General features: G+C 40.4%; 1 protein-coding gene across 1 annotated transcript in view; it reads left to right on the plus strand.

The window, feature by feature from the left end:
• The window catches only part of LOC122535222 (discoidin domain-containing receptor 2-like), a gene marked incomplete at its 3' end in the record, with an annotated part of 98775 nt that overhangs the window by 41777 nt on the left and 34333 nt on the right, over positions 1–22665 (plus strand). The window contains exons 4-5 of the mRNA XM_043666577.1: positions 17484–17631; positions 19476–19783. Coding sequence (XP_043522512.1) covers positions 17484–17631; positions 19476–19783 — 456 coding nt within the window. The remainder of the gene's footprint in view (positions 1–17483; positions 17632–19475; positions 19784–22665) is intronic.

Raw genomic sequence — 22665 nt, forward strand, 5'->3', positions numbered from 1 at the left:
ATTTTTATGTATTTATATTTTAATATATTTTAATATATTTATATTTTATTATAATATAATATAGTTATATTTCAATATATTTTAATATATTTATATTTTATTATAATATAATATAGTTATATTTTAATATATTTTAATATAGAGATAAAAGAGAGATATAAAATATTTAATATACTTTACTTGTAGAAATTCACAATCCATTATATCAATAAATCTTTAACAGTCCATCTAACTAATATCTTTTAACTTCTGCATACATTTTCAGACTGGTAATAGTACATTCTATATTTTGTCTGTATAAAATTTTTGTCTGTATTTGAACACTTGTAAGAATTGAGAATATGTATTGTACAAGACATTTCGAAATTTCATTGACTCAATATCATTGTATTGATCAAATTTGAAATATAATCTAAAAATTATATTTATATAGAAATTACAAAACACATGTACTTTTTTAGACATCGCATATGCATTTAAACGCTCCATTATAAATCTTAATATTCAGAAATCAACTTTGTTATACTATATATACTAATTTCGTAAAATACCTCGTAATTGCTGTGCCTGTGCATTTTCAAATTGATATCGGATGACTCTCGACTTCGTAAAAAAAATTCGCCACAAGTGTTCGAATACTTCCACGAGCAACTTGTACGTCCAACGAGAAATGCGTGATAAAGAAAAGAAAAAAAGAAACAACAACCAGCCAGGCAAATTGGCAACGATCTCTCCCTCCCTGTATCTCTGCTGTCCGGTTGGTATCTTATTAATATTGATGGACCGAACAAGCCAAGAGACTGTTGCGGTCCGCTGCGCGAGCTATCGTGGTTCCACGTCGCGTGCTCTACTTCGTGATTTCGTGTAAAGTCTAATTTCGACGCCGATAACAATCGCCAGACTGCTCTCGAGGCACGCCTGAACCATGGATCGTTCCTCCGCCCTAGCGAACCGATAGAAATTAGCGCTGAACGTTGCACGTACAACGGCCTGAACTTGCTTGAGCTCCGCCTCGTGTGATTTATAGCCTCCATCGGTGAAACTCGCTGCTTTTCCAACGATTATAGCTCCCCAACAAAACTCACCGTTCCCCGATAATCCCGATCGGATATTTCCAAGGGAGATAAGAAACGAAGCGAAAAGGAAGAGCGCACGGCGAGGACACGGCGAAACTGCGATTTATCGAAGCTATCGGCAGAGCGACGAGGCTCAAAGAAACACTCGATTTGGGACGTTGAATTACTCGCCGATACCGCCATTAAATGCAAATAGGCTACCAGGCGCCACAGAATTGATCATCGTAGAAGAACAAGGAATAAAATTACTGGCCTCATGGCCCAGAAGTGTAGATTTTCTCGTCGAACTTCCCGGTGAGGAGACGAAGCTTTCCTTTCTCGCTTTCTTTGCTCCTTTTTTAGTAAATCGGTCATCTTTATCATTATCGACCATTTGCTGTATCAGTTACTGCCTCGTTAATATTGATGGACTCGTGGCGCTAATGCAGGACGCGACGCCTTCCATCGCGTGTCCAGTCTTTACGATTTCATGCAAAGATTCCACTGTCGGCCTCATGATTATTCACTGACTCGCGACTACGTTGTTCCAATTATCGGTCTCGAAGAGGATCTCTCGTCGATGCCTCGTTCATCCTCCTCGCTTGTAAAATTGAACGATTACAACCGGTTGAACCATCTGACAATCGAGTAACACTCTGGGTAATCGAACCCTAATTACTCTCCTCGGAGTGGATCCCCGGCAAGTAAGAAACAGATCGGTTGGCAAGTTTCTCGCAAACGTGCACCGTGATTTATTTACTTTTTCACCGACAGTCTGATGGTTTTTGAATTTCGCTCTTCTTCTTCTTTCTTTCTTCCTTTTCTTTTTTTTTTTAAATAATCTTCCCTGCAGTCAGTTTGCAGAAGGAAACTCCACTTAAACCATTTTCGATGGGGCAAGAAGACAGCTCGGCGGGCCGAGTTTCCAAAGAGTCATTTTTGTTAAATTTAGGACGCGTGTTATCGTACCCAGGGGCTCGGTACTTTCTCGATTTGACAAATTGCTAGTATTCAGACGTCAATGTAAGATCTTTCATAGTTCGACGTTTAAAGTAAAAATGGAAAACGAAAATTGTTAAGGCCGATGGATATTTAATATTTTTACGAATATTTTATTTCAACCCTTAATTTCAAAAAAAAAAATCAAAGAATTAATTAATACAAGTAATTGTAACATAATGAAAAGTCAGTTTGAATCTCTAACAAGGTGTAAGTGATTATAATGCACGTAGTAGAAACAAAACTCCTCAAAGTATTAAAACAATTATGTCGACAATTCCTCGTCGAGTATTTACATCGTAACTGATCATTTCGCACAAAAAGGGGAAAACCACGCTCTCATTTCTGCAAAGCGGAACGAACGGATTGCTTAGTTACTCTTAGTTACGACGCGACGTTAGTTACCTAACCCAAACTCTTTCACTCTCGTCGACGAGAGCCGAATTTCTTCAGTTCTTTTTTTTTTTTTCTTGCCACGAAAGCTACGCGCACTACGTTCAGCCAGCCAGAATTTCTCGGATATTTCTGCGAAATTATCCATAGAAGGGAGAGAAAAGAGCGCTCTCGGATGCCGCGGGGGAAGCCTCAAGTTTTCAGCGCGGTGCCATCCGCGTTTCGTGCCACTCGTATAGGTTACCACGACAGCGAACGGGTTGGGCGGCGAGGAGCAGGGGGATGTAGAAAGGCAGGAATGTCCTCGTGGCTGTTTGTGCATGCGACCGCGCAAGTTGTACCGCGTAATAATAATTGTCACGGAGCCAAAGACGGTAGACCTGCTTCAAAAGACCGCCAGGGGTAATTAAGGCTCCAGGCGCCAACAAGCTTCTCCTTTCTGCCGGTTCTGCGAATGCGAGTGCACGTTCGCGTTCCGCGGCAAGAAGGAGACCCGCTTTTCTCCGGTGCTCGCGTTCGATAACGAACCCGCCCGCAAAATTCTAGTCGGGCTAATTGAACGATCTATCGAAATTGATCTGCAAGATTTTTCGTCAGTTCGGAAGCAATTCTCGCTTCTCAACTGTAAAACTCGCGTCGATTCAAGCGAAATTCAACCGCAAGAGATGAAGGACACTGATTCTTAAAAATTAATCAGATCTCTAAATACATCCTTTTCGAATTTACAATATGGTAAAATTATGAATCGGTCATTTCGACCGTTAAAGAAAAGTAAAGTGATTTGTTCGTGATATATTCCTTTGCAAAAGAAATGATAGGAAATTTCTTCTGTGATTAATCGATGAAGTTAGAAATAGCTTCGATTGATTTCTAATCAAATTGTAGTCATTTTTAATGTTGGATAATTTCTGATTTATGTATGGGAGTATGGTATTCTTTATGCAAAAATAAAAGAGAAATAGGTTCGTTTTTTAGGAGATTGGACATAACAATTTACATGAAAATATGTATGATTGTATATAACAAATTCCTCAAATAGGTTCGCTTTTGATTGAAATTAAACCTGCTGCAAAAATGTGCAGATTGATAATATAATTCACATAATAATATACGATTGAATGTAACAATTTAATGTGAAAAGTAGAGAAATAGATTTATTTTTAGAAGGTTGAACGTAACAATACACACGACAATGTGTGTACGATTAAATATAACAATTTCATATAAAAATATCGTTTTTAATATATAACAATACGTGACAATGGTGACAGTATACGGTTAGGAAGTTGAACATAACAATTTACAAGTTTCGCTATATTTCGTTATATTTGATAATTGAGACGTGCTCATTTTTAATAACTTAAATACCATTTTCGCAGAAACATACTATTTTCTCCAACTTCAATTCCTCTTCCTTCTTTCTTTCTTTCTTTCTTTTCTTAAGAAAAATTTCATTTGAACAGCACAAACAGATGGAGGGAAATCTTGTCTGAAAGTAGAACTTCTGGGGTATCGAGAAAAACACGACGCGTCGATCTTCATTTTAGCGAAACGATCACGCTTTCGCGCGTGTTTCCGTTTCAATCGATCCCCGTTCGCTCGTGAATGCCGTTATCTTTGCCGTTGTCCAGGAAAGATCGGCGAAAAACGAGCAAGGAAAAATACCGGAGAAAAATAGACGGCTCTACCGATACTCGAAGCCCGCGGCCGCGAGTCGCTCTACTTTTTACGTTTCCACCATCGCGATAGTTTTTAATGAGCACTGACGTACTTCCCGCCCCACTTTTCCGCCTTCCTTCCCCCTCCAACGACCGCCTCGTTCTGGCTCGTTATTTTATTTAGCGCAACGTAAGCCGTGAAACCGGGATTGCATCTTTTGATAACCCGCCCTGACAAAATGAAAAAAAAAGAAAAAAATCCCATGCCGCTACACGAATATGTAAAATCGGTCGCCAGGCGTCGTTCAATGTTTCACCGAGCCGCGCAGGATGGTTTCAAATGGTTCGTGTGCAATATTGTCGCAGCATATTTAAAAAAAAAAAAAAAAAAAAAAAAAAAAAAAGGGAAAGGAAAAAAGCAAATCCGCCACTAGAAACGATTTATTCGAGAGTTACAGCGGGATTATGGAAGGAGAGGGAGAATAAAACAAAAAAAAAAAAAAAAGGAATTTCAATTTCTGAAAACTCTAGAAACTCGTTTCCTTTCTCAAATATTGATCTGGAACGAAGATTTCAACCGGATCAGGACACAGTCTGGCGCTCTATCGCAGTTTGGAAGGGAACGCGAGCGATTTTCTTAATCTCTCGGTTCGCGCGGACGTTAGATCGGTCGCGGTGGATCAATAATCGCTTGACCTACCCCGGTCGTAGCCCCGATTTTTATTTATAAAGCCGCGCCAAGGTAGAAACGAGGACTTGTCGACGGTATTGAAAATGCATTTGTAAAAATTTCATTCGTGCCAAGGGAAACCGCTGATTCGCATCGTCGTGCTATTACAAACTTGAACGTTCGTTTCGTTTGTTAGATACTGTATTCACCGCGCGCATTGTGTAATTTCACGTATGAGGCACATTTTTTTTAACCTTTAACCCTTTGAAGCATAATCTTTTTTTTTTAATGCAAATATCAGGCGCAAAGATTAGTGCGTTTGCGTTAAATTTCAAGGTACGAATCGTCACATTTGTGTACAAAACGCGATGTAGAAAAGCGGTACACAGTTTTTGAATAGTAAACTAAAAATTGGATCCGATCAAGAGCGTCGTTGAAAACTTTCGAGAGATCGTTAAAAGTACGGGAGGTGATCCAAAGCAGAAAAATAAATAAATGGCAAGCTCGTCTAGAAAGAATAGCAACGAATTACTATCTACATTAACTGAACTATTCGTCAAGAAGTCAGATCCTCCTCTCAAAAGAATGCCCAAGAATTCGCAGTCTGATGACCGGGAATAAATCCTCTTTAATAAGAAAATCACGGAACCACCGAGCAAGTCCTGAAATCGTTCTCAAACGTAATTGCACGGAGTGGTTCTTTCATCTGTCCCGGCCCCCCTTCATCAATATTAACCTTTCCGAAACGCTCTCTGTACATCTTTTTTATCGCGGTTCTCCCAGTGGGAGACAATATCGTTGGACCCGCAGAAAGATGTCGCGGCATTAATTACCCGTATTTTAATGCGAGGAGAGAAGTGGGCGCGGGGAGGGAATAGAGAAAGGATCGGAGGAGAGATGGCCGGCCGGTTTTTCGCAAAAACTTCAATTAATCAGAGTGACCCGGTTTCGCGACTCAAAGGAGGCGACCTCGTGTATCCACGTGCAGTTTTAAAACGGCTCTTAATCATGCTTCTCGGTAGAATACAGTGACCCTCGACACCGGCGACGGGAACGTGCTGTTCGCTCTCTTCTCTATCTCGCCACCTCTCCTCCCTCTTGCGTTACCATTCTATCTTTCACGAGCGTTTTCTCGCCGGCGATTTTACCATGACAAACTCGCCACGTTGAATCTCGGAAACGTCGCTTAATCACCAGAGGTCCACGCACATGTTGTATACAACCATGGTTTGGGGGTGGGGGGTGGGTAGTGACGCAAAGGTAGCGACGCGCCACGAAAAAGCGTCGCGTGCGCGGCCGTCTGTCTTTGCTCGACAATTTATACGGAAAGTTGCCGCTCCGCTCGACTACATTTAATTTCCACTGGCGAGGAATGGAAAAAAAGCAGCGGCGAAGAAAAAGCGGCGACGATGGCCGACGACGACAACGTCATCGTTCGCGAACGACACGAGAACGTGTATCGCGGTTCGGCGACGGTTAAAACGCGTCACGCGAGTCGTTTTCGTCCCGCTCGTTTCCATTCTCGTCACTTCGTTGCATCCGGCGAGTGTCTGTAAGTGCATAGACAGCAGATCCGAAGAGGAGGAATGTAGAGTTTCGAATTTAGAATTTAAAAACGTTTCATTTCCGACAACTGTTGCAGACAACCCCTTTTGAGTCAATGCCAGCTGCAAATATTTAATTTCTGTATGATGTTACATTATCGTCTTATCATCGTAGGTATTAACTTTTGCCACTGTATCGATTCGACAAATTGAACGAGATGGACCAGTCTCAACCAAATATTCGTCGGATAATTTGGTTGAATCCAACGAAACTTTAAACTCTGTTTCCTATTCCTTCTTCTCCTCTTAGTTTTCGATGAATAGAACAGGTTGCTGGTCAGGTGTGTCGTCAGACTCTAGAGAACACCCTACACAACGCATCGTTCGTTCGATTCGTCATTATCGTGTCACGCGAACAACCAGCTCGGACTGTCAGCTTTCTTTCAGTCTCCACCCACCGGGGAATTCCGTGTGGAAATCCGATAATTACGGAAAGGGGATAAGTACAGGGGCGAAGGAGAGTGCGTGAGGAGACGAAACGCGTGCGTGTCGACACGCAAGCAACGTTGCGTCGGTTCCCAGTCGCGGAGTCTGGCCAAGCCATAGTTTCGCGTAAATCATCGCGCTCGTAGCGCACGTACACGCGTAAATGGGGCGGACGCTGCAGCGGAGGGAAAGGAAAAAAGAAAGAAATAAGGGTGACGGGCTTGGCGCGATATTGCGGACCGGTGTTGTAATGTTAGTTATAATATGGCACGCACAGGAAGCCAGGAACATTAGCGAAACGCGCTGTCCGCGTGATAATTCGGCCGCGTCACGGAACACCAGCAGCGGTCGAGGCTTTATCACGGTCGATTGTTATTCTGACTGGAGATGGGATCGAGTAGAACTCTGCTTGATGAATGAACTTGAATACTTTACGTAATTCGAAAGAGTGGACTTTTTTTTTTCTTTTTCTAGGAAAGTAGACTTCTGTGATAGTTGAAAAGCTTTTCAACCACTTGCGCTGGGCAACCGATTGAGGACCATAACGAGTGGCCAAACCGTGTACAATAATTCGTCGCTTTCTTTTCGAACTCGTCGGTATGACATCACTGGATAGAAATTCTTGACGAGTAATATTATTATTTGTTAAATATATTATATGAATTATAATATATTGAAATTGTATAATAATATATTTATATAATAATAATATTATATAAATTACGATATATTAAAAAATTATATATTTATTATTTGTTTTGCCTGGGTTATACTTAAATATACTTAAAACTGAGGGAATGTTGTAATTTTGGGACAAAAGTTCTTAACGTGCGTGGCATTAGCGCAAGAGGTTAATCATACGTTTGATTTACATCATGATACGTTTCTATGTCGGTATTGTATTATAATTATATCGCTGAAACGTTTATAAATATAATTTCAAAAATATAGTTGTGAAAAATAATGTAAAATAAAGATATAAATAAAAATAAAATAATAATAAAAATAAAATTGTGAAATTAGAGTGAATATTATTACATTACGTTGGGCTTTGGCTTGTTTTAAAATTAAATAAAATAATTGGAGTTCGTGTAATCAGAGTCTGCTCATCTCCTCTCTGTTAATAATTTTTCGCGAATTCAATCATTTAATGGGATATTGAAGCACCGAGTAAAATTTCGTTCAAAGTTTATATATATATATATATATATATATATATATATATACATATAGACTTAAAGAGATCTATAATTTTGTTTTATAAGAGTTTATATAAACGGAATTCTACTGTATCTTACAATTGTTTTGTATCTTAAATGGAAATTTGTATCTCAAATTAATTTGTATCTTACAAATGGATTTTTCGCAATTGTCAACGTATCGACGTGTACGTTAGAAATTTTTGGATCAAGCATACTTTCTACCCGCAGTTTTCAAGTACAGTTCCATTGTACAATTGCATTCATTGTATTTTACAAAATTGTATTGTAGTATACAATGTAATTATACACTGCATAAAATACAATGAATCGAATATACCTCAAAGGTGTACGTACTTATCGAAACATTTTCACCTTCGAGTATGTCGTCGACAATTTCAAACTCGCCAGACGAAATGTCGAGCTTGACTTGAATAAAATATATACTCGATGGAACGTGTACACTGTACGAATAAAAAGAGCTTAACGTGTACACTTGTTGAAACATTTTCTCTTTCGACCGTAATATTCGAATGCCACGAAAGGGAAACACAGATACCGTGCTTGATCCGTAAGTACGTACTGCTCCTGATCCTGTTCCTAATTCTAACCGGTGGCATAACCGTTTCTAATAGGCCGGATGAAGCGAGGTGCACTTCAGCGGAAACCAGAGGCCGCCCGGATATACGTGGATATCGAACCGCGGACGAGCTGGAAAGTTTCACCACCATGGACGTTACACGACGAACGTGAAATTCCCCGCGACGAGTGGAACTGCGTGTGCTCGCGCAAGTACTTCACGTACCGCGTATTTTCGGACTCGAAAAGCTTGGCCCCCCCCCCAACGTTTCTGAAAATTAAACGTGATTCAGTGATGTTACAGCAGGGGTGGATTTCATAATTCTTGAGGAAGGATACTTGATCGTCGGTTTGCAAGCGGAATGACACGGCTAAGAAAAACGAGCTCTCGTGATAAAAGACCCGTTTGAGATAGGAATTTTTGAAGTGCTTGAATCACCGTAGTAATCACCGGTTTAACGATGAGCAAAGAATTGGATTCTCTCGTGATTTTATTAATGGCCCTCTGGGTTTGGAGGATCTTTGACGGAATATAGAGGGACGTGATTCTTGTTGAATAATTTTGTTGAGTGAAATTTTTCAGAATTAACTTTAGGTACTTAATTGTAACGGATATTCAGAAAGAGAGGAGTTTTTAAATATTCACTCTTCCCGTCTTTTTAAATATTCACTCTACCAGTGATGTGATATGATACAATATATTTTATGATTTTATTGGCAGCTTTGGATTTAATAAAATACATTGAGACAAGCATTCGTGTCCATTAAAAACATTGTCGTTCTGCTTCCAGAATTAACTTCAGGTACTTGCAGAAGATTAATCGTAGTAGATATTTAAAAATGGAGAGGATTTTTATTTAAATATCCTAACCGGTAATTTTATGATTTTATTAACGATTCTTCGGGTTTCGAGGATTTTTGATGAAACACAGTGAAATGATATTCAATGATTTAATAATTATGAAATAATTTTCTATTGAACATCTGACTATCGAAATTAATTGTAACAGATACTAAAACTTTAGTATAACAACTCTGAAAAAAACCGATGGTATAACATCTACAATATATATATATATATATATTTTTTTTTTTCCACGATTTTATTAACCGCGACTTTTAATAATTTTCAATAAAATCCATCGAGGCAATTCTCATCAAATAACACAGTTTCGTCGAGTGAAATCAAACTGCTATCGTCCTAAATACTTTCAGAAAATTAATCCTAACAGATATTTAAAAATTGCGAATTTTTTTCCTTCTTCTTCTCTCTCTCTCTTTTTTTTTTTACTACGCCACCTTTCTTTCAAACCAGTAATATGACATCGAATATTGAATTACGTATTCGAAACGTTCGAGTGTACGATATTCGTGGTCGAAGTGACGTTCATCGATTTACCTCGTCTCGCGTCGATTTACCGTGAATACGATGTTTGCATTCGTGCGAAAGGTAATCAGGTGGATCTGCGGGTATGTAGTCGTTGTTGATAGTGGAGGGGAGGAGGGTGCGGCAAGTAAGTAAAACGTTCTCGTAAAAATATCGTACTATCGAGGACCGAAAATCCAATAACATGGCGGTTGGAGCGGTTCGCGGTTCATGGTACGCGACGTACACGTTCCGATGCAATAAATTTCCTTTATACGTCGGCTCGATAGGCAAAAACGATCATGGGCATAAGTTATAGATGCTTGAAAATCGCGTATCTTAAGTGGAGAACGCTGGAACGGCCGAAATTTTTCCCGCGAGCATCCTCTTTCGCTGTAGGTGATCCATTTACCGTTTTCCCGTACGTTGCTTTTCCCGTTCATAGAAATCGAATCAAAGTTGCTAACGCTCGGTCGACAGCTCGTTCGAATCTACGAAAATAAATCGTCAAGGCGAGACGAGTATCTCGACGGAACACAAGTCTTCAAGTTTTACGATCGATTGAGCTCCTTTTTTTTTTTTTTTTTTTGCCTTTGAACTGTTCGTCAAGATTCTCAATCGGGAGAAACAGAGGCTTTTATCTATACATTTGACGAAAAATCAGGTAAATCTTTAAGAATACGTTGCATGTAGATGTACGAAATTTCTAAATTGGTCACTTTGACCATTTCAGTAATTCTGGTATTCACGCGACAGAATTCCTAAAAGTCTTTCGCGATAGAAACGGATATTCTAGAAAAAAATATATATTCAAACACGCGGTCTCTGGCAAATTTTTTTCCGACAAAGTACATACAATATGCTCCAAACTGCGAACATATTTCGATCGTCGAGCGAGTGAAAGATGGTTTATCTTCGGTGGCTTTCAATTAACGTTCGCTTGCTCGATACGATGTTTTACATTCAATTTCCTTGGCCGATAAAAACCGAACGCTCCAATGATGACAAACATATCTTCAGAGAGCATAGTTGGAGGACACTTGGGGAACGAAGGGATAAAGATGGATGCCTTGTTTCCAAAATGAGACAATAACGAAACTTGTTCGAGGCTAAACAATCGTTCTCGAGAAGTTTTCCGCATTTTCGTCCTTCAAAAAAGAAAAAAGTAAAGAAAAAAAGTACACCGCATATTTGATGCTCGTGGAACGAGGCCGCGATGTAATTTCATGGTGTTTGAATGATGAATGAAACGCATACAAGATGGCAGACATCTTGCCGGATATTGTCTCGTGTCTCCGAGTTATTAACAAGATCAACTTCCTCGGTACACTCTGGCTTACGATCTCATCTGCTTTGCAGGTAATAAACTCGTGATAAACACGCTTATTTTCTCTTATCTGCTCCTCCTGCTTATTATAGTTGGAAACAATTTCTTCTAAACACATCGTTACAGACGAGTGCTGTACTATTCTATGATTTCTTGTTCGTTCTTTGTCGAGATCTGACGAGATTGAAAAAAGGACAATACTCTGCCAGATCCAGAATATTTTACAATTATAGCAGATGGGCAAAATTTTGCGGGAATATCAGTAACGTTCAATTAATATGTTGAATTTTAGATAAATCAGTGTTTAATTACTAGAACTTTTACTTTGCGCTTCGTTATTTAAATGGAGAATAATTTACAGAATAAATTAAATAAAACAATTGAGCAGATTGTTACAGTTTCGAATCTCCAACGTCACTGCCTATGAATCGAAATTGTTCTCTCATAAAAATGTTCGTGCATTTCTGGAAAACTTAAAGCTACATATACAAATAATAAATACAAAATACACAACACGCAGAAAAATATGTAAAGAAAAAAGAAGCACTTCGAATTTTTGCAGGTTCCACTCCCTCGACAATATTTAACAAAGATGTAAAATTACATAAAAATTATAAATACATTAAAATTATATAAAATTATGTAAAATTACATAAAAATTGTATAAAAATTATTTCACGCAAAGTTACATAAAAATATATCTAACAAGGATGTAAAAATCATATAAAAAATCCACAGTCCGCTCATTATGCCTCACCTCTCTCTCCGCGATCCCCTCTCGCAAAGGTAAACAGGCGTATAGCCCTTGATTCACAAGGGATCACGGAGAGAATATTAATTCCTCGATGAAATCGCTCGAAACGTTTTGCCAGGGCATTTTCTATTATACGAACGATAATGGTCAGACGGAAGGCAACAGTGGTAGAAAATACGAATCGCGCGAGCAAACACTCGCGGACCGTAGAACCCCGAACAATAACGCAGATCGATATCGGGTATAATTGCTCAGCGCTTAACACTTGACCCCCCGTGCGCATGCACTGGCGTGCCACGCACGCACGCACGCACGCACGCACGCACGCACGCACGCACGCATTCGTGCACCGAGGGGGGAAAGTAAAAGTAGCAGGAAATTGCATTAGAAGGGCACGCGTCGACCTCTCCTCTTCCCTCCTCCGCTTTCCCTCCTTTTCTCCATAGACGTATGCTTTCGATCTGTACGTGTATACATGTGTATGCGTGTGCATGTACGTACGTGTAGTAGATGGCAGGTAGAGTTGCAAGGTCGTCTAGCGTTTCGAAGGCCTCGCGCAGCCAGGGTAATGAAAAGTAATATCCACCCTTTACAGTCATCACCCCTCCCCTCGAAGGCTGTACGCGAAAGAATGGCGTGCATCTGTTCACTGGCGTCGACCCTCGGAAAAAATACATTCTATAATCCCTTTCGTTCTGTGAAATCACGCGAGTCGCTGGAACGAACAGCACGAGGTAATCTGGATGTACGCGGGGGCTGAATTGCTTCGTTGACATTTTAACTCGAGTCGCGTGATAAGGTAAAGCGGTACGGGATGGTAGAACTCTGTTGTTGAATGTACGCTGCCGTTGATAAGTATTTAGACACGTCGTGTAAAATATACTTCATATAAATGATTATACAAATTCAAATGGAAGCGCAGATATCGACGCATTTAAATACTTTGTTCGTAAATCTCGGAAGAATATTTGCTAAGATATTGATAAAAGTAATAGATGATCATATTGATTAGCATAAGTAAAGATGGATGGGTATGTAGCTTGCAGAGGCATTTAACAAATAATTGAATTTGTTGCGTGTTTGAAATGTATTTCTAGCCTGAAAGATTCTACAAACATAGAGCTTGAACGATGAAATAAATTCAGTTTAACAAGACAACAACAGTTGTTGCAACAAGTAAAATGTTAAGGACAACATTATTTCGTTATGAAAGTTAAAAATATTAGTCTTCTGATCGAATTACACTGTCCAAATACTTATCATGGAGGGTAGACTACGTTGAGTTTATTTTTCAAAATAAGTTGATATTCGAGAGTTAATTTTATTAGCAGATAACGGGTTTTTATTCGCTTTTGAAATTGAAAAGTAAAAAAATGTACGGCGTGTTTATATGTATTCAAAAGTACAAGGTAATTTACACATCATAAGTGATCGATTACCAGAGTAAATTCTCAATTAATAAAATTAAATGAAGAAGAAAATTATTATACATGAAAATTCAATGCAGAAATTTCATAGGCCGCGCTAAATTTAGAGTCACCACTTTCTCGGTGAACGAATAGTAGAATTTCATTTATTCTCCCGTGAATGATCTTTATAACAGAGGTATGCACGTACCAATCGGCGATGTAATAAAGATCTCTTTCCAACAGTACCACTGTATCGTTAACTCTAAAACTATCGTCCGTTCAATTTCAATGTCACGCGAGAGGGGAAGGGTAGGGGGAGAGGGTGGCCGAGAACGGAGAACATACTGAGAGGGAATCCCTCACCGTGGGCGATAGATTTAGGAGACCCATTTCGAGAAATTAAATTCTGCTCGCACGTTGCAATCTCATTAAATTCCTGGCGAACAAACGTGTGCCTCTACGCCAGTGGAGAGAGCAAGCGTGGCAACGGTGATGGTGTAACGTGCCACCGGCACGGGTCCCTGGGTGCCCGAAATGAGAAAGAATCGATCCCAGACAGAAGGGTGGGTTCTGCGAGGTATACGCCGGCCAGGAGGTAAGGGTTCACCTTGGGGAGTGCTTTCCAAGTGGCAGTTTCTCGAAGGAAACGATGACCTGCGAGCCTGGACAGGACCAACCGGAGCAGAGAAAGCCTAAGGGTTGCTCGCCAACGCTGAAAAACCTTAATTATATATTTATAAAGAGTAGTCGATACGTATGGCCGGCACGTTTCGTATTCGACGTCTCTCGCGTTCGTATTTTTTACGTACGTTGGAAAATATTTTTCCAAGAGTAGGGTTTGATAGAATATTTGTTGGAGTTACATACACTCTCGTCCATAAGTCACTTAGTGCTTGCTCACTTTGAGCTGGATGATTACTAACCACTTGCGCTGGGCAACTGATTGCGGACCATAACGAGTGATCGAACCAGCGTGCGATAATTCGTCGCTTTCTTTTTGTACATTGTCGATTACACTGGATAGAAATTATTGACGAGTAATAAATGTATTATTTGCTCTGCCTATTTTGTTTTACTTGGATATACTTAAAACTGAGAAAATATTACAATTTTTGGGAGAAAAAATTCTCAGACTTGACACGTCATTCCAGCGCAAGAGGTTAATAAAATACTAATACAATTCTCTAGTTTAATCTTGTTTGAATTTTAATTATTTAGTAATTTTGTTATTATACGAATATGTAGTATAATTCTGTAAATGTATGGTTTACGGATGGCTTGACGCAAAATTAATAATATGTATACCATATGTATACCGTACGAATGTTAAACAAATGTTGACTGACGAATCGAAACGTTCAATACAAAACGACGAATGCATGCGAGGAAAAACACAAATGAAAAATTAATATCTGTATTGTGCCAGTTGTAAAGCATGACAGTCGTTTAATAAAAATTGTAGAAATTTTTAAAAAAGCAACAATAGAATATTCTCTTCGCATCATGGTCGTGTTCGGTTTCTTAAAATACCTTTGCAGTAATTTGTTTGTAAAGAAAACATGGTCGTGTTATATTGAATATTAAAACCGAATATTTAAAAATCATAAATCGAAATATAGATCATTATCTATTCGAATCAATATATAGACCCAAAAAGTACAACAGGATAGGACAAAAAGCTTCATATTTATACAGGACAATGATCCAAAACATACTTCGAAAATCTGTACATATTATCTATACAAATTAAAAAATTTAGGAAACAATCATAAAGTTAAAATAGTAATACAACTTTTGCAATCGTGAATGATCATTTCTGCCACAAATCGTAACTACATTTTAATTTTATTAAAGATGATCTACAAACGAGAATGTATACTGCCTAACTTACTAAACATAGAACATTATACATTCTGGATTTGTATCATTCTACTTGTAATTTATTTACACTATTCTGAATCGACGTTAGATTTTGCACAAACCCCTAAAGTTATAAAGCACTCTCAGCAAGCGTGGTATTTTTATTCCAAAGCTTTCAGTCTGTTATTCCCTTTGCCGGCTCGAAAATAAGCCATTCCTTTCGAATTTGCAACGCTACGAGATAGGAGAAACCCCGTACAAAGAAATTGAAATACACGCGAAGGAAAAATGACGATTTAGAAAAAAACAGGAGAAAGAAACAAAAACAAAAAAAAAAAAACAGGTAACAAAGAAATTCCATCGTATCCCAGTTAACAACTACGCGCAGTTGTGCTATATAACGTTGGCATCCCCTCTTACGGAGGATAAAACAGTTCGACAACAACGTTCAATAGCAACGTGTTCGAAACACGCTAGACGGAGGAACCGAGCGGACCGAGTAATCCAATATCAGAGAGAGCAAACAGTCGACCAAAAACAAGGTGGGAAAGGTATTTCAATAACCGCGCAAACAAATCGAAAGAAGCGACCACCTCGGTTATATACACCGAACGGCGTGTGTACGGCGGTGATACAAAGAAACGGTGAACGGTGAACACAGCGGGAACAGTGATAGTAGTCGAAGTCGATGCTTAGTCGTACGAAAAAGAGACAGAAGCCGGCCCCCGATGGCACGGAATAGTGTGTGTGTGTGTGTGTGAGGGTAGGGAACGTGCGCAGAATGTGTCGTGCCAGCCGCAAAATGCTCCGTCACGCAACTGTGTGTTGGCAACACACAAGAAACTAGCCGGTTTGCTCGTACACACGTCCACGTGGATTTATCCGCGCGGCCGCCCTTGTGTACCTACACGTGTATCCGTACACCTCGTGTACACACGAGAGAGTATCTCTCCGTGGCAGTGGCTACTCGCCATGGGCAACGCCACTTCGCGTGATCCCCAGGGACCTCGGCGTACACCCCTTTTCCACCTCGGGAGTTTCTGCACGCCGCCGTCCACACCAGCCTGTGCCAACGTCAGATAAACCGCTTATTTTATTCATAAACCCACAACGTGGAATCAATATTGCATCACTCTTCCGCACGTTCCAAGACGGAGACGTGGAAACGTGTATACGCACAACGGGCAAAGAGAATAGAATGGAAGAGAGAAAGAGAGAGAGAGAGGGATATCTGCAATATGGTCGTCTGCCTGGGCGAAGATCAGAGAATGCGGGCGATGGACGTTTAACTCAAACCCTCTCTCTCTCTCTCTCTCTCTCTGTCGGCTATATACAGGTTTTCCTTGACCTGTCTGTGATCCAACAGATCCCCTCTATCCACATCGATACCCAGCTCGGCCACCCGTCCTCCACCCCTTCATCCCTCGTCATACCTAACGTGGTGGAATGCGGGATGAAATTAGTCCTTAGCCCCCCACACACCGTCTGATGCGGTGGAACGCGATGTCCGCCCTACGACGGGATATCCACGGTCAGACGGTGGTATGCCAGTATGTGCCGAAGTGCAGAAACGCATCTTCCCGGCGATATAAATGTCATCACGAGGTCGATGGGGGATGCTTTGGCAGAATACCACGCGAGGAACGAGGCAGCAGGGGCTCCGACCTTGCCGCAGACACGTTGACGCGCGCCGATTATAGCTTTTTCTATTGGCGTCACGTCACATACGCGCGGCGATGAAACGTTGCGCGCCAGAGAGCACGAGGGTTCCACCCTCGCCGATCCCTCCTCGCTCGTTTCGCGAAACGTCGCCGTCCTGTCGCGCCTTTCCTCTTCGCGCTTTCGAGATAGGTCGCTCGCCCGAAACACACGAGCAAAGTCTGACCGAGTAACAGCCGAGGAACTCGTTGAACGACTGACGAATCGTCGTCTGGGCGATTCGTTGGAACTTTCCTCCGCTTTCGTACGCTGCTCGAGAGTTGAGCAAAGTTGGACCGTGTCTCCGAGTGACGTATATGTTCCTAATGATCTAAGTTGAAAGTATGTGGGGGGGAGGGGGGAGAAGTAGAGAGAAGGAGAGAGATGCTGGTTTTCTCTGCTGAAGCGTGAAAGGGACGAAGCCCAAAGGTTAGACGGTAGACCGGAATTGTCGTGATCTTTAACCAACGGTTTCCACGGTTGCAGGTAATACAGGGTAACACGAACACGTATTTGGAGTCCAAGCACGAGCTGGAGCCGCCTCTGTGGGCGAGCAAGATCCGTTTTCTGCCCTACAGCCATCACACGCGGACGGTTTGCATGCGGGTCGAGCTCTACGGATGTTACTGGAGCGGTAAGCTGTTTGCACTCACCAATTTTCGTTGAACTTGCGCGCCGCTTAGAATACTCGCCGGACTGTCCATTAACCCTTATGCCATTGCCGTGCGCGCAAATTTGCTTTTCAGAATCTTGCTTGTACAATTATCCCTTTCTTCCTTTGATGAACCAACATCGAATTAAACGTCCAACCAAACGGAAAGGTACACATCAAGTAACATAGAGCCGGGGCTATTGTGTCTTGCGCCGTTCGCGATGCGTGCAAGTTCAATTAATTGTGAATCCAAACGCCTTCCGGCGTTTTGCCAGAAACTTGCGCCCGAGTTCATTCATTCTATTTCTCCCTCTCCCCCTCTGCCCCCTTGCGTCAATGAGTATTACAACGAAAGAACTGCGAACTTGCACGTTTAATGGAGATTTTAATCAACTAACGATGTTGGTTCGGACGGGATATCCTTTTTTCAAGGTATTTAATTAAAAACGGGCGCACATTCTTTTGCCATCTTTCTTTCTATTTCGTTTTTTCGTTGTACACTCCTGTTCAAAATGTTTAGAGCGGAGAAGACGATGACTTTCCGAAGTAATGAAAATATATTCCACTTGTAATGTATTATTATTTCCATCAGTCGAAGGACAAGGGTTAATGAATTGAAGGACTTAGTTTAGAACGACTTTCGAAATTTCTTCAGAAAATAAATGTTAAAAATTTGATGTACCAATTGCAACAGTAAGCTGTTAGATCTAACAGCATTGTTATTAATCTTTCGGGATAAGTAGTAAAATACAATCTTTATCTAAAATTTAACTACGTCGATAAAGCTTTGTTTCTTCAATTATACTTACTCGATGTAATTCATGTTGAAATGCAATTATCCTTCAGTTATATTTAACACTTGAATAACCGGCCTTTAATATGTATCAAAATATTTTATATATAAATCACCATGATTTAAATGGCAATAACTGAAATTGTACAAATTACACAATGACAATTGCTAAAATTGTACAAATGTCAAAATATTCTACATACAATCATTCTACATCACTATGATTTAAATGACAATAACTAAAATTGTACAAATCACACAATGACGATCACTAAAATTGTACAAATGTCAAAATATTCTACATACAAATCACTATGATTTAAGTGACAGTAACTAAAATTGTACAAATCACACAATGACGATTACTAAAATTGTACAAATGTCAAAATATTCTACATACAAATCACTATAATTTAAATGACAATAACTAAAATTATACAAATGTCAAAATATTCTACATATGAATCACTATGATTTAAGTAACTAAAATTGTACAAATATCAAAATATTCTACATACAAATCACTATGATTTAAATGACAATCACTAAAGTTATACAAATGTCAAAATATTCTACATACAATTCACAATGATTTAAATGACAATAACTAAAATTGTACAAATCACACAGTGACAATTACTAAAATTGTACAAATGTCAATTCTACATATAAATCACTACGATCTTTAATGACAATAACCAAAATTGAACAAATTACGTTTCTGTCCAAACAGAGAACTTTAAAGATAGCCGTGTCCTCGCGTCGCTGAATAAACGTTCCCGCTCGAAACTTTTGAACCGAGGTGTACTTACTTCGCTAATACATACATACTTCGCTAATTACATCCACGCTGTGTGGGTCAAAACATTTGTTAGTAACTGTAATCTCATTAATCTCTGTTCTTTCTGCCGCGTATCACGTTTCTGCGCGATAATAACGATGTCCGCCGACAAAGTCGAAAGCTTTTACACGGGTCATTAGAAGGTAGACGACCACTCGACGGTGACTCTACACCTTGACCTCTTGATCGCAGATGGCGTGGTGTCCTATTCGATGCCCCAAGGTGATAAAAGAGGTAACGGATGGGAATTCTTCGACGCCACCTACGACGGACACTGGGACGGTGAGCTGCGGCGTGGTTTGGGTCAGTTGACAGACGGCAGGACCGGTCCTGATAACTTCAAACTGGGATACTACGATAACGATCGCACGCAAGGATGGGTCGGCTGGAGGAACGACACGCGCGGGCAACCGGTCGAGATTAAATTCGAATTCGACAAGGTCAGAGAGTTCTCGGCCATTCACATCTACTGCAATAATCAGTTCACCAAGGATGTTCAGGTGAGTGTTTGACCCTTCGTCGTTTATAGATTAGAAGCCAATAGACACGTTAAATACATTAAATATCTTATAATTCCTGTACGTATGTACGTATTTGTAGATTTACTTCCAACTTGACCAATAATTCCCCGTAATAATAAAATTCCAAGATATTTTACCGCAACACCCGAAACGATATATCCAAGAATTAAAAGTTTCCCACAAACATTCAGACAGTTGTATATAGAACTTAGAAGCCAATAGATAAGTATGTTAAATATCTTATCATTCCGGTACGTATGTATGTACGTATTTCTAGATTTGCTTCGAACTTGACCAATAATCAAGATAATCGAACTTAACAATAAAAAATCATAAAATAATAGTAAAATTCCAAGATATTTTACGCAACACCCGAATACGATACGTTCAAAAGTTAAGAGTTTCCCAGAAGCGTTCAAACAGCATCTCGAGTGACGAGCCGAAAATTCGAAGTAAAATTCCACGAGCCACCCTCGGAGTAAATTCGGATAAATCGCGTCGTCGGCGGAATAAAGATAAAGTGGGAATTAAGAGAGGGAGAGGTTTCGCGTCTAATTACGTATCCACGCCCTCTTTTCCGCCGGCGTAAACACTCGGAAAGCGTCGAATCGTTTACCCCCGCTTTGGGGCCCGACGTTATTCCTCCAGCCCTCGCCACGTAAGGAATGCTCAAGCAGCGCCCGATCAACAGGCTTATCATCCACCAGTTGTTCGGAGATCGTTTCACCATCGCCTCGTTCTCGCTCGTTCGTCTCTCAGCGTCCTTCGTCCTTCTCTCCTCCCTTCAATCCTCCCCGCCGGTTGATTGAATATTCCACTCGACGCTTTATCAGTCAGACGCCGGCTGAATATAAATACAATTTGAAACGGTAATTCTTGCAGTTGCTGTATCTTCTCGGAGCGTGGCTTATTGGCCAGATCGGGGCCAGATTTCGCTTAAAAGCACGGTGAATAATCGACACGCGTGATCTATGTTATTAAACGGCTCCGCGCGCGAGTTATTTTCATCATCGGCGATCTAGCTTTCATTAGCATTTGCTTTTAAGCCGGGTGCGTTAACGCTCGTAACTTCACTCGCCTCTCGGCTCTCGCCGCTCGTATACGCGAATCCTTATCCGGTTTTTTTTTATTATTATTAGCCCCCGGGATCAAATTTAGAAGCGCGATCTGCTTCGATTCCTGCTCGCACGAGCAGAAATTACGACACCGATAAGGAAAGGATAAGCGGATGATTTCGTCACGGAACGTGATTCTATTTGTAATAAACTGGAACTAGAAAATTATCGAGTCGCGATGGTTTAGAATGTTAGAATTGTAGACTGTAATGTTTAAAATTTTTGCGATAAAGATTTGGTGTACCTGTTAAAAACAAGAAACATCTACTTTGCTTATTGTCTGACGAGCATTATATCATTGTTGAACCTAAGAGTTTACAACATTGTAGGGATTATTTTTTTACGTTCAATTGTAGTAAGACATAATCTTCGTTTTATAGACAACAGTTCTAGTGGACTAAAATATTATTTGCTTCCTTTTATTCTTATTTTTAGTTTCTTCCACTTATTCTTAGATATTGGATAAATTATTTGCATTTATTTCGCGAAATCTACCAAGAAATCTGTCCAGCATTTCTACACTGCGGATTTTTACGCAAATTCATATCTTTGGGAATGCAATTAGTAAAGTAGAAGTTTGATAAAGAAAACCGACTTATATAGATATTTTTAACATTTTTTCGTATCATTTTACACTTTACAATTTCTCTCTTATTTAGTTTGTAATACCATCAGAGAAATGATTTTCGCAGTCTGACCGATTTATATCGGCAAATTAACGTACTACAACAACGATCCTGTTGAACAAAAGAAAATAAATATTTGAAACTTTAGAAAAATCGAGACAAGTGGCGCACGCATCCGCAATATTACTGGCTTGAGTTCGAAAATTTTTCACTGCATTTATACGCAGTAATGAAGACCAACACTCTTCGTTACATTCATATTCCCTCTAATCACGCACGCCGCCATGAAAACCACCCTTCCCCCGTGAAAATTCCAGTAGGTACTTTTAATACGAACGATCGTCGTCTGGAACAAACGAAAATAACGGCACGACCGTTGCTAATTCATTCCCGTCCCCGAGATACCACGAATTTGAGAAGAGTGCGCGCGTCAGTCAAGGAAAGTTGCGCTCGAATTTATCCGCGCTCGGTTAATTGGAAAAATACGCCAGGCATTAAACGATCTCGCCTGACGATTCTATTTCTTCCCCCTTTCAACTTTTGTCTTTTTTTTAGTTTTAACCAAAATTAATGTAAATTTACAAATCTAATTCGCAGCGATGCTGTCTCGCTCGGAGAACGACCGACGTGGTGGAAGAAAAAAAAAAAAGAACAGAAAGGTCATTCGCGCGTCATTCGTCCGTTGAATGGCGGATGAACCGGAAATGAGTTGGCTCGCTCGCGTTATTCGCGGCGGTTTTTCGTCGCAGCGCCGGCCAATAACTCGATCCCTTGTATAATTTCCGTTTTCGCCGCGATCTCGCGACCGTTCGCGTTAACTTCGATAATGTAATGCAAATACATCCGCCACTCTCTTCGGTCTATTCGCCCCTCTCTTTTGTGCCTCGTCGTCGGCTCGGCGACGCGCAACCCTCTCTCTTTCCCCCATTGATACGGATACGATAGAGACGGACGCGTGCGACTCGAATGCGAAATCGGCAAGGGGTGAGCATCGACACGATGGAATTATTTCCGTCCGCGGGTATAAAATTCTCGATTGCTCGGTCGCACAAAGAGACCGAGGGCCTCGAGTTCGCACGATTCGACGAATGTGTTCCCGACGAGCTACGTTTAACGACCA

Source organism: Frieseomelitta varia, unplaced genomic scaffold (genome assembly GCF_011392965.1).
Source record: "Frieseomelitta varia isolate USP_RPSP 00005682 unplaced genomic scaffold, Fvar_1.2 scaffold_682, whole genome shotgun sequence".
Classification (NCBI taxonomy): domain Eukaryota; kingdom Metazoa; phylum Arthropoda; class Insecta; order Hymenoptera; family Apidae; genus Frieseomelitta; species Frieseomelitta varia.